Raw genomic sequence first — 12,132 nt, 5'->3', positions numbered from 1 at the left:
ACACGTTCTCGGCACTGACCAGCGTGGCGCGCGCCCTGGCGCCGGAGCGCCGGCTGCTGGGACTGCTGCGGCGCTACCTGCGCGGGGAGGAGGCTCGGCTTCGGGACCTGACAAGGTGAGGGCTCGGGACGCGAAGCGACAGAGAGGCCTGAGTGGCGGAGATTGGGCCAGAGGTTGAGACTGAGACACTCTTACAGGGTGTGTGTGTGGGGGGGTAACTCTGAGGCTCACCGTCACCCTGTGTCGGTTCTCAGACCCAGTGTCACACCATGAGACTGATGACACTGTGGATGTGACTCCCCAGATTCTTTGTCACCCTGTGTGGAGCCCTGAGACACTGTGGCATGAGGTGATGGAGAAATCGAGACTGAGTATGACTCCAGAGAGGCTATATCACAGTGTGTGCCCTCAGACTTTGTCACACACACGGTGGCATTCCAGATCCAGTGCCACACAGTGAAGTTGATATAATGCGGACAAGTGTGGCCGAGTGACTCTGAAACGGAGTAGGACCTCACAAGGCACCGTGTCAAGCTGTGTGTGCCCCCAGGCTCTGTGTCAGAAAATAATGTGTGATGCTGTAGCCATATTTGTGTTAACCATGTGACCCAGTGAACTGGAGTTTAGTATGAGTCAGGTGACATTCTGTGACCAGGTAGGAGACTTACATGTCATTGGAACTGAATGGACATGACACCATGGGTATCATACTCTGCATGTGAAAGATGCTGAGTAATTGCACAGGTCAGTATATGACTAATGCTTCATATTCATCAGTTCTTTCAACACATATTTGAGTGCTAAGCACTGTTCCAGGCGCTGTGGATAAAATGGTGAATACCAACCTTGCCCTCAAGAATCTTGGAGTCTGTAGCATTATGATTGTTAATCAGAGATGTCTATCTCCTCCTTTGGTTTCAGCTCCCCCTTCTCTTTACACCTGTAAACTCTCTAAATTCTAAATAAATGATAACTGAGATGTGATATGTGTGGAAGTATGACACCAAGACAACACTGGATAAAACCATCTTTGACGAGAGAGGATACTGAGTGTAGCACACACAGAAGCAGATGCTCAGCCAATATTGTTTGCTATACAAAATCAACAAATTCTAATGCTACACGCTAAGACAAAATACTGTAGACTTGGAACACTGGGGCACTGTAATCCTGTATTGACTCTGTCAATGTCAAACAATGAAAAGGATGAATGATTGTGTATGGTACCATGTGTTTGAATGTGTTGTGTATTCTCTGCTTGGGACATCGAGAAGCCTACAATGTGAGAAACAATGTAACCACATCTTTATCTGACTATATTAATTGTATATTTATGTCATGTGACCCTCTGCTGAGCTGAGACAGCAGAAGAACGTCTCACAATGTACTGCTTATAAAATAGTGAGTGAGTATATGTGATGGTAATACCAATTCTGGGGCACATGGGAAGAAGGTGTGTGGGACACTATGGCTGTGTGAGAGAGGCCATGTAGAAGAGAATCTGTGTGTAGAAGTACAGGTGACAGATCTCGTTCATTACCCAGTGGTGACTGAATGATGACGTAATTTGGAACATGCTCTTAAGTATGTAGTTTGGGTATTAGCAGTTATATGCATGTTTAAATTTATTGTTAGTTTGAAATAGCATGAAATGCATACGTATATAAGGTATATGAGAGTTGTAGTAATTATAACAATAAACGATGATAATTTTAATAATTCTTGTCACTCTTTGGAGTAGCAGAGTTGCCTAGTGTTCTATGGGCCTATGTTTACAGAGCAAAATGTTTTTTTTCTTGGTCTAGATTCATTGGAGTCCAAGTTCATTGATAGAAATAGACAGACTTTTTTACTCTTCGATTTCAGATCCCACATGCACCCGGCTACCCATGTGCTTGTTCTCTTATCACTAATCTCTTTATTTGGGTGGCCCAGATGGAGATAGGGATCAGAATCCTGATGCCATTCCAGGCCTCTCAGGGAACTGGCTCAGAGGAGAACACTTGCAGCGCTGATTAAAGCAGCTGGCCAGGGCTTTACTAATCTTACCACCATTGTCATTGTCAGAGTGGGAGGGGTCTTGCACAGATGTTCTCATTTGATTCTCTCTCACACAATGCTTTGAAATAGGTTTATATCACTCTCATAAACAAATGAGAAATGATTTAAAATATGAGAAAACTAAAGTTTAGTACTTTATCCAAGATTATAAATCTAGTAGGTAGCAGGACTAGTCTTTTGACTGTTTCTCTTTCCATCATGCTTTGATGTTCCTACAGCCTGCTTATAGGATATGCCAGGACCCAGACCAAGCCCCATAACTACTGAGGTTTTATGAGCAGCCAGAGTACATGACGGTTAAGAATCTGGATTCAGGAACTTAACAGACCTCTATTTGAATTCTTGGCTCTGACCCTGGGCAAGTTTCTTTACCTCTTTAAGCATTAGTTTCCCTAATCTGTAAAATGATGATAACGATAGCCTCATAGGGTTGTTGGAAGGGTTAAATACCATGAAAAGGCATGTATCATTGTGCTTGGGATGTAAAAATTGCTCATTAAATGTTAGCTCTTTTTGATTGTTGTTTATGTTAAGAATGGTGAAACTAGACCCCACGATTGGCTCTAAACAGTAACTAGTATTTGAGAGCCCAGATAATAAAAAAAGAATCAGAAAGATTATCTTCTCACATGACTTAGGAACATTTAATTTCAGAAAGTTTAGTTTAGTATTTGAGAGACTGTTGTCTAGTCAATGCTCTAAAACCTAGTGAAATATTTGCTTTTTTAAGCAATAATTTTGGCAGTTCCTGCTCATTTTCCTATCCCCCTAATCTAAGGGTTTTATGTAACTTGAGATGTTATTTCTAAGAGCCTCAGTTGATATCCTTCTTTGAATTTTTAAATTTAGACATGAAATATTTTTTGATGTTGAAACTACTCTCTATCCAATGTTAATAAATAAAAATTATAGTAATTATAGTATATATAGTTATATACTAGTAGAGTATGTGTATTAGCTATATATGTATTTAACCCCTAGCTTTTTGTTGTTGTTGCACTTGTAAAAAACTACCAAGATTGAAAGAGTAGTGCCAGCAGCAGTTATTTCTGTGCTAAGAATTAAGCATTCAGAATGTCTTAGAAGAACTGAGACAAAGACATTTCTGAATTCCAAACGAGAAACTTATTGAATTAAAATAGCCCATGTATTGTTGTTGGATAATCTGTCCAGGCTATGTTTAAGGCAAGGATTGGGTTGCGAATTTTATGTGCAGATTCTTGAAGAAAAGGATCTGCTTTTCCACTCTCAGCAGCATTTGCCATTTAGGAAACCCTGAGGTTTGAATTCAGCATCCAGTTACTCAGTCTCTGAAAACCAGCTATTTGCTCAGAGGCTGGGCATAGGGCCAACATTTGGATTCCAAAGCAGCCTCAGATATTAGTTGATAGGTTCTTTTTTTCTTTCTGTGACAGAAAGATGGTGTATCTGAACACTGAATTGAATCATGTGTTGCAGTAAAGATCAAACCTTTGCCCTAAATAAACTGACCCCATAATACAAAATGGGATGCAATGAGAACAAAGAGATAGTGCTTTTGATCTGATGGATGACTTGAAACATCTTTGCCTCTCTGCCCCGCCTCTTTCTCTTTGTGCCTCAGTTTCCTCTGATGCCTGTTAAATTAGTCCTTAAGCACCAGATGAGGAATTTATTTATTCAATTGCGGAAAAGGTAATGGAAAGAAATAATAGAATGATTATGCTAAAAGTACCCATAGAGATCTTCTAGACTCGACCAGGTGTGTCATTTTATAGAGGAAGAAACTGAGGGATAGTTGGACACTGGGTCAGAATAAGGTCTCTTCCCAGCTTCTCCCTATCTGACTGTCTTACCGAATCACTGCCCATTCAGCCTCAGTTGTTCCTGGACACTCTTTAGGCTGGACACAAGCCCAAGTCTCTGCTTGTAGGGGTTTTTTTTTTTTTTTTTGGTTTAGCAGTGGAATATCTTTCACTAAGTAGTTCCATATGGAGCTGAAGCAGGAAATAATGGGTAGTAAAAAAAAATATCCCATGCCATGGAGACTGGTTTAGTTTCAAAAGCCTAGGGTAGCCGCTCTCGAACAGCCCTTCTTGGGGATCAGAGACATCCTGGGACTTGACAGTCTTCCCATTTCTTCCCTGGGACACCCAGGCCCAGATTCTCCTTCCTCAGACTATGCTTGAATTGAAAATTTGGCTTTCTGGAAGCACCATGAGGCGAGTCATCTTCTATTTTCAGGTTCCGTTTTATAGTTGAAGGCCCCACCCTTGTGAAATCTTTAGGTCACACTCTGATGGAAGGAATAGAAATCCACTCTCCACTCTGCCACTGTCTCCATTCTTCACTTTCATCCCTTTCTGCTTGTGGAGTCCTCCACTCTTGCCAAAGGACTTCTATATTCTCACATGATCTTGTGCACATTCTCATAAATCCATATCCTTTTCATTTTGATCACACTTCTTTCTTTTACTTCTGTTGTTGTTGTTATATATTTTGGAAATGAATAATTTTACAACAAGGGAAAAAAATTCTTAGAGGGCAAGACTAGAGCTCTTCAATCTGCCTTATGGTAATCAAATTTCAATAAAGGAGACAGGGTCTTCTGCTTATGTGAACACTCTTGTAGGATAACCGAGGAGGAAAGAAATTACCTAGAATGATGATCGCTTGTGGCCCCAACATTTCTGGCCCTTTTCTGCAAATGACAGCAAGCCAGAAAGGTTAGAAGCGTGCTGCACAGCTCTATCTCTTTATTCCCCATTAGCCATCACCAGTTTCTACATGATCCATTTCCTAAATATCTCCCTTGAATCCGTCCTGTTCTTTTCCCCCACTGTCACTGTTATGACTTAGATTCTCCTAGTCTCTTGCTTACAGTGTCAAAATGGCCTCCTAACTGATCTTTCTGCTTCCAGTTGCTTCCACTTCTGAACCCTCCTTCCCACCCTTTCACAGATTTATAAATGTAAACATATTATAGTGCATCCCGCTCTCACTTAAAACCTTTTGGTGGTTCCTAATTGCATTTAGAGTTAAAACCGGGTTCCTAATTGCATTTAGAGTTAAAACCAGATTCCTCAGCAAGGCCGATGAGGTGCTCCTCACTTCTCCAGTGTGTTCTAACCATTTCCCAGTATACTCCGTGCTCCAGCAATATTAACGGCTTGTAAGTCCCCTACGGTTGCTCTCTGTACCTTTGCATCTGTTGAACTGTCTCTGCCTGCCTGGAAGGAGGCCTCCTCCTCCCTTCCTCATTATTTGCATTCATCCATCAAGTGTTGGTGTATTATCTCCTCTGTGAAAGGAGAGTTTATGTTCTCTCATCTGCTCTGGCCAAATTAATCACTCCCTCTGTACTCACCCCTTGGTCTTAAATCTGGTGTTGCATCTGTAATGTGATTGTTTCTGTCTATATTACCCACTAGACTGTGAATCTTTGAGACTAAGGTTATTGTCTTATTCAAAATTTTATTCCTGGCTCCTAGAAGAATATAATATTTCATTTCTTTTTTCATAGAAATATGTATTGAATTTTAGCATAGAGTGATGAGAAAAACAGCTATTTTCTTATCCATGAAATCCTTCAGCATTGGACCCTTTCTTGCTCAGTTTCTAGCGTGGGATCTGATATTTAACAAGTAACCAGTAGAGACTGACTTATTGAATGAACAAATAAAATACATGCCAAGCCTCTGTGCCTTTGTGCATGTTGGTCCCTGATGGCTCAAAAACCACTCTTCTTCCCTTCTTTGTTGTAGCTCCATGTGAAAGAGAATGGCAAATCAGCTGAGAACCCAGGCTTTAGAGTCACACAGACTTGGGTTCATTCTTGGCCTCATTGCTTATTAACAAAGTGGCCTCATTTCAGTTTCCTCTACTGTAAAATGGGCATGATAAAATCTACCCTAAGGGCTGTCGGGGGAATTAAAGGAGACTATGAATTTAAGCATTTAGCAGAATGCCTAATACATGGTAAGAACTCAGTAAGTAGTAGCTATCAATATTTTAACTAACCCTTCAGTACTCAGATCAAATGCCATCTCCTCTAGGAAGTCTTCCCTTACACCTAACTCCCACCTGGGTTAGGTTCCCTGCCTAGAGATTGTTATATCATTACATAGCATTACATGTTCGCTTCTCTCATAGCACAATTATTACAATTCACTGAACAATGTTTTTGATCTGCTACCAGATTCTAAGTATTGAATATAAGATGATGAGAGGAAAAAAGATTTTCTGGATTGTGAATTCCTTAAGAGCTGGACCCTGTCTTACCTTTGTATCTCTAGCCTCTAGCATGGAGCCTGATATACAGTAATTGACAAGTAGAGACTGACTCATTGAATGACAAATGCATGGAGCCTGATATACAGTAATTGACAAGTAGAGACTGACTTATTGAATGAACAAATGAGTGGATCTACTTTTGTAGTGTTGGTAGTTTTCTTATTCTTTGTGCTTATTGGTTAGAATATTATGTGAGTTTCAAGGAATTCAGCGTTTCATTTGAATTACTCTTAATGTTTATACCAGGCCAGCCTTCTCTCCGTTGAATGGTTGCAACATTAGGTGATATCACTCTACTACTCTCTTTCAGATTCTATGACAAGGTGGTTTCTTTGCATGAGGATTCAGAAACCCCTGTGTCTAACCCTCTGCTTGCCTTTACTCTCATCAAACGCCTACAGTCTGACTGGAGGAATGTAGTACATAGTCTGGAGGCCAGTGAGAACATCCGAGGTAATGAGGAGGAGGGCTGGAGGGTAAGAGAAGATTCTATCTCCTGACTCAGTGGAAAGGAGAGAGATTCTGATGGGATGTGATGCAGGATAATAAAGTGGGTAGGTATTGCTTGATCTCCTTAGCTCTATTACAAAGAACTAGGTCACCTTGTTAATGTGTTTATATGATTATACAATAGAAAGCATTTAATATCCATTATCTCATTTAATCTTCACCACAATCCTGTGAAGAACTACAGGTTATATCATCCCATTCACATATGTGTAAAAAGTGATGTCTTCTAATAATTTGTTTCATTAAGTTGCCACTGCAGTGCGATCTGTAGCAAGATCACCTTCCTAATTTACTTGTACTTGAAGAAGTTTGTTGACTTTGGGGAAGTTAAGAGGGAGAAGAATTGTCCCCACAAAGGGTGAGACTCCTAGAGACAGAGAGGCTGGGACAATGTGATAAAGTCTTGTGCCTTCGCTTTTACTCCTGAGCATTTCTTCCTCATTCAGAAGATTGTATTAAGCATCAGTCTGTGCCAGGAACTTGCCACTGGGAACCAAAACAAATCAAATGTTATCTTTGTTCATGAAATATTTGAACAAGTGATTATGTCCTGCATGAATTAATTGCTCACCTCCTGTTTTTTGAATGATGGAGTGATGTTTTCACAACGTTTATAGCTCTGAAGGATGGTTATGAAAATGTGGAGCAAGACCTGCCAGCCTTTGAGGACCTTGAGGGAGCAGCAAGGGCCTTGATGCGACTGCAGGATGTGTACATGCTCAATGTGAAAGGCCTGGCCCGAGGCGTCTTTCAGAGAGTTACTGGCTCTGCTGTCACTGACCTATACAATCCCAGAAGGCTTTTCTCCCTCACAGCGGATGACTGCTTCCAAGTTGGCAAGGTAACAATATTCAGAGAGAGGGCGAATTGCTTGGCTCTGGTTTCTTGGGAAATAACTATATCCCAATTGTTTTTACGTGTTTCTAATCCTTACAGCAAACTTAGAAATTTGGTGTTATTTTTCATTTTCAGATTAAAAAAAAACAAAACAACAAGAAAGGATAAATAACTCGCCTAAGGTTACACAATTTTAAGCAGCAGAACTACAATTTGAGCCTGGGTCTTGTAACTCTGAATCCCCACTCTTCCCATGATAGCTAAAGTGATCATATATTTAGGACATTCTTGAGAATGAACTCCGGGATGTTATTAGCCAGGACAACAAACATAAACTGGGCTGTCCTGCGTAAAATGGTCCTTTGGTCACCCTAACTGTAGCTCCGCTGGTTGTAGAGGAGCAGCTGGGTAGAAAGGAGAAGCAGGATTAAGGGTGGAAGAAGGGGTAGGAGATGGTGAAATGAAGGTAAAATCATGGAAACTCAGATTCCTGAGACTTTCTATAATGTCTTGCACATTTCCTAGGCATTTAGAAACACTAAATTAATGTCACAAAACCGGGCATTCACTCTAACAATACTTGAGGAAAAAGACCAGGAACCTTCCACATGAGATATTTAACTGATCTTTGATCATGAGTTACAAGTACACTTGAGGTCATTTTACAGTATACTCTTTGTTAGCCTTGGCCTTAAAAAGTAAGGGAGTAAACCTTTTTTGAATTTGAAGATGTGTATTGCAGGAAAGTGAATTTTTGCCAACCCCTGTTGCATTCATTAGCCAGTCTCAGAGTGGGCCTTGTGTGTCCTGATTCCAAGTTTTGAGGATCAGTCTTCCAAGTTAATGCAGAGTGGGTTACCCTAAGCTTCTGTACTTATACCATTTTCCCTTTTCTGAGATCCTGAATGAAATCAGAGCTCAATCATCATGTTCACGGTTAATTTAAATTTGAGGCCATTAAAATAGTTTCACGTATGGTATCAATATATGCTTCATTAGTGAAGCCTTTCTGAAACTAAAACCATAGTAAGTTAATGAAAGTCTCACTCACAATCTGTATTTTCATATCTATTTACTTGTCAGATAAAACATTTCAAATATAAGAAAAGTACAATAACAAGCAATTATACCTATAATTGAGATTAAATATATGTTCAAATTTTGCTATATTTGTTTCAGATTTATAAAAAAGAATTTATGTATAGCTAAATAATGGCTCATTCCTTTTTCTTCTCACCACCTCCTACCCTTTCTATTCTACCCTTGCCCAGGTACTGGGCAACTGTTGTCCTGAACTAATTAGTATGTATTCTTCTGAATCCAGCTTCTTTTACTCAGCACATTATATCTTTGAAATTCATCTATGTTATTGCATTTATTAGTAGTTCATTCCTTTTTATTGCTTAGTAGTATTCCATTGTATGACTATACCACAAACTCTTTATCCAGTCTCCTGTTGATTGATACTTATATTGTTTCCAGCGTGGGCTACTGTGAATAAAGCTGCTGTAAATTATCCTATGTAAGTCTTTCGGTGGACATTTGTTTTCATTTCTTTTGATTAAATACCTAGGAGTGGTATCGGTGCGTCAAAAAGTAAACTTTAATAATTATTAACATGTAGTCAAATTTGTTTCATCTACACATATCCAGTCTCCTCCTCCATGAATTATTTTAAAGCAGATCAGTCTTTCAATTTTCTGAAATTCGTAATGGTCTAATTCTACTACTCTACTATTCTGTCTGTCAACTCAATCAACTATTTCCTGGTATGGTTTATCATGTTTGATTGTGAGCTTATTTTTAGCAGAACTTTTTTCCCTCTAAGAGAATCTCTGTGCCTAGATTTGTGGGAACATCCCTCCAGAGAGTTTTGGGTTTTCTTTTTCTAGATACTCTGGTGGTATCACAGGCCTTAGATCTCTTTTTCTTACCTGTAATTACATCCATATGACCTAGTTATTTTATAACTGGAATTTTATACCTTTTGACCTTTTCACCCATTTCTCCCCCACCCCACCCCTGGCAACCAATTTGTTCTCCGTATCTATGGGCTTGGAGTTTTTTATTTGTTTTGTTTTGTTTTTGTTTTTTATTTTCGATTCCACATGTATCTGAGATTGTGTGGTATTTGTCTTTCTCTGTTTGCCTTATTTCACTTATCATAATGCCCTCAGGAGGTTCACCCATTTTGTTGCAAATGGCAAGATTTCATTCTTTTTTATAGCTGAATAATATCCAGTGTGTATGTATCACATCGTCTTTATCAATTCATTCATTGATGTGCACTTAATGTGTTTTTATATCTTGGCTATTGTAAATAATACTGCAATGAACATGAGGTTGCACATATCTTTCCGAGTTTGCATTTTCATTTTCTTCAGATAAATGCCCAGAAGAGGAATTCTGGATCAAATGGTAGTTCTATTTTTAATTTTTTGAACAACCTCCATACTTTTTTCCATAGTGGCTGAATCTATTTACCTTCTTACCAATAGTGCACAAGGGTTCCCTTTTCTCCACATCCTCACCAACACTTGTTATTTCTTGTCTTTTTGATAACAGCCATTCTAACAGGGATGAGGTGATATATCATTGTGGTTTTGATTTTCAGTGGCTTTAGATCCGTTTTTATATTGATTTATTGGTCTAGGAGTTCCTTAACTCTATGAATAATGCAAACTCAAACCCTAAACTCATGTGAAACATAGGTTTAAGGTTCTGACTATTCTAAGGAGATGTTTTATTTCCCTAAACAGAGCCCAGACAGAAAGAAATCGACTTTCTTGCCTCCTTGTGATTGTGGGTAGATTTTTTTCTGGTCTACTCTTTTCCTTAAGATGTAGTTTTTCATGGTTTTCAGTTTTATGAGTGTGTCTTAATTCCAATTTCTAGGTTTTGGGGAGGTCTGCTGAAGGCTTTACTATCCTTATGTGGGCATTATAACCTAAAGTTGCTAATACTAACACCCACCCCTAGGCAGCGTCAGCATCTGCTTGTAAGCTTATTGATTGGATTTTAAGCTCCTTTTTTTGTTTCTGGTACCTAGATATTTTCCATTCTTTCTTGAAATTATAAAATAAAATATTTGTTATGTTTTATTAAAAATTTCTAACTCTATGTTTAGAAGGATTCCAATTATCTCAGTCTACCATATTGCTGGGACTTGAAGTTCTTCATGGACATCTTAAATAAATTGTTAACTTAGCAGAAAAAGGTTCAGTCATTTTTTTTTTTAATTGTTATTCTTCAACTCAGCCTTTTTACAAATAGGAAACTCGAGGACCAGAGAAATAATACAACACATTAATGGCTGACCTGGGGTAGGAACTGACTTAGTGTTTAAGCTGCTGAGTCATGGTATCTCTAGGCTCTGCTGCCTTTCTGCCTGTATGGAAGTCATTTCTGAGTTAGACCATTTTTTTAGAGTCCTCCTAACTCTGTAACTTTTTAATTCCACGCTGTCTCCACCATCAATTTCCAGGAAATTCCACCTGCAGTTCTGGTTTTCTAGTTAACTGTAAGCTATTAGGAGACAGGAGCTAGTACATGTTGCCAAATCCCTAGCATTCAAATATTTGATATAAGACAATCTGCTGAGCTCTCGTAGCATTCCCAGGTCTACCTTCATTATGGTATCTAATGCATTGTGTCGCAATTATTGGTTTATCATGTGCTCCTCATTTAACTGTAAGCTCTTTAAAGGCAGGGACCACCAGCTACATTGTGAATATTCAGTAAATAGTGAATAAATAAATGAATGAATTTAATCCATTCCTCACATTGCTACCAGCAATATCTTCCTTAAAACATAATATTCACGACTCTCATTGCTTAGCCCATGCTGTCTTTTTAAGTTCATATCCTGCTTCTCTTCACCTTACGCAATAGCCACATTAATACTTGAACAAACACATTTGTGCTTTTGGCTTACGTTTCTACCATTCCCTCATCTTAAAATGCCTTTCCTCCCAATCTCTGCTTATAGAAATAATTTCCTTCTTCAAGTAAGTCTCATCTCAGATGCAACTTCTTCCGTGAAGCCTTCTGAGATTCCCAGGTCTCTTCCTTTCTCTACATACCCCCAGCATATTACATATTTTCTTCTAGCATTTATGCCATTCTTCCCCGTATTATAGTTAACTTGAGTTTATATCTCTCTTATCCCCAGATTATAAATTTCTTAAATGCAAGAACCCTTGTGTCCTATCTATACCTAATACAATGCTTTATAAATAATAGATGCTTAATAAGTTTAATTTAAATGAATTTGAAATGAAAACTTCCCTTCTTGGGTTACAAAGAACCTCCACTCTTTGTATTGTCATTTCCTTTCCTCTTCCTGTGGATGAAGGCCTTAATGATGATGCTTATGTTCCCTACAGGTGGCTTATGACATGGGGGATTACTACCATGCCATTCCATGGCTGGAGGAGTCTGTCAGGCTCTTCC

At 39.0% G+C, this 12,132-nt stretch overlaps 1 protein-coding gene across 1 annotated transcript in view; it reads left to right on the top strand.

Moving 5' to 3' along the window:
- Positions 1-2: 2 nt before the first annotated feature.
- Positions 3-12,132, top strand: part of P4HA3 (prolyl 4-hydroxylase subunit alpha 3) — a gene marked incomplete at its 5' end in the record, with an annotated part of 30,844 nt that continues 18,714 nt past the window's right edge. Inside the window, 4 exons of the mRNA XM_025042878.1 lie at positions 3-115; positions 6,644-6,786; positions 7,461-7,684; positions 12,066-12,125. Coding sequence (XP_024898646.1) covers positions 3-115; positions 6,644-6,786; positions 7,461-7,684; positions 12,066-12,125 — 540 coding nt within the window. The remainder of the gene's footprint in view (positions 116-6,643; positions 6,787-7,460; positions 7,685-12,065; positions 12,126-12,132) is intronic.

Source organism: Pteropus alecto, unplaced genomic scaffold (assembly GCF_000325575.1).
Source record: "Pteropus alecto unplaced genomic scaffold, ASM32557v1 scaffold7, whole genome shotgun sequence".
In the NCBI taxonomy this organism is placed as follows: Eukaryota; Metazoa; Chordata; class Mammalia; order Chiroptera; family Pteropodidae; genus Pteropus; species Pteropus alecto.
Note: the sequence above shows the minus strand (reverse complement) of the source record. Positions and strands in the feature narration are given on the sequence as shown.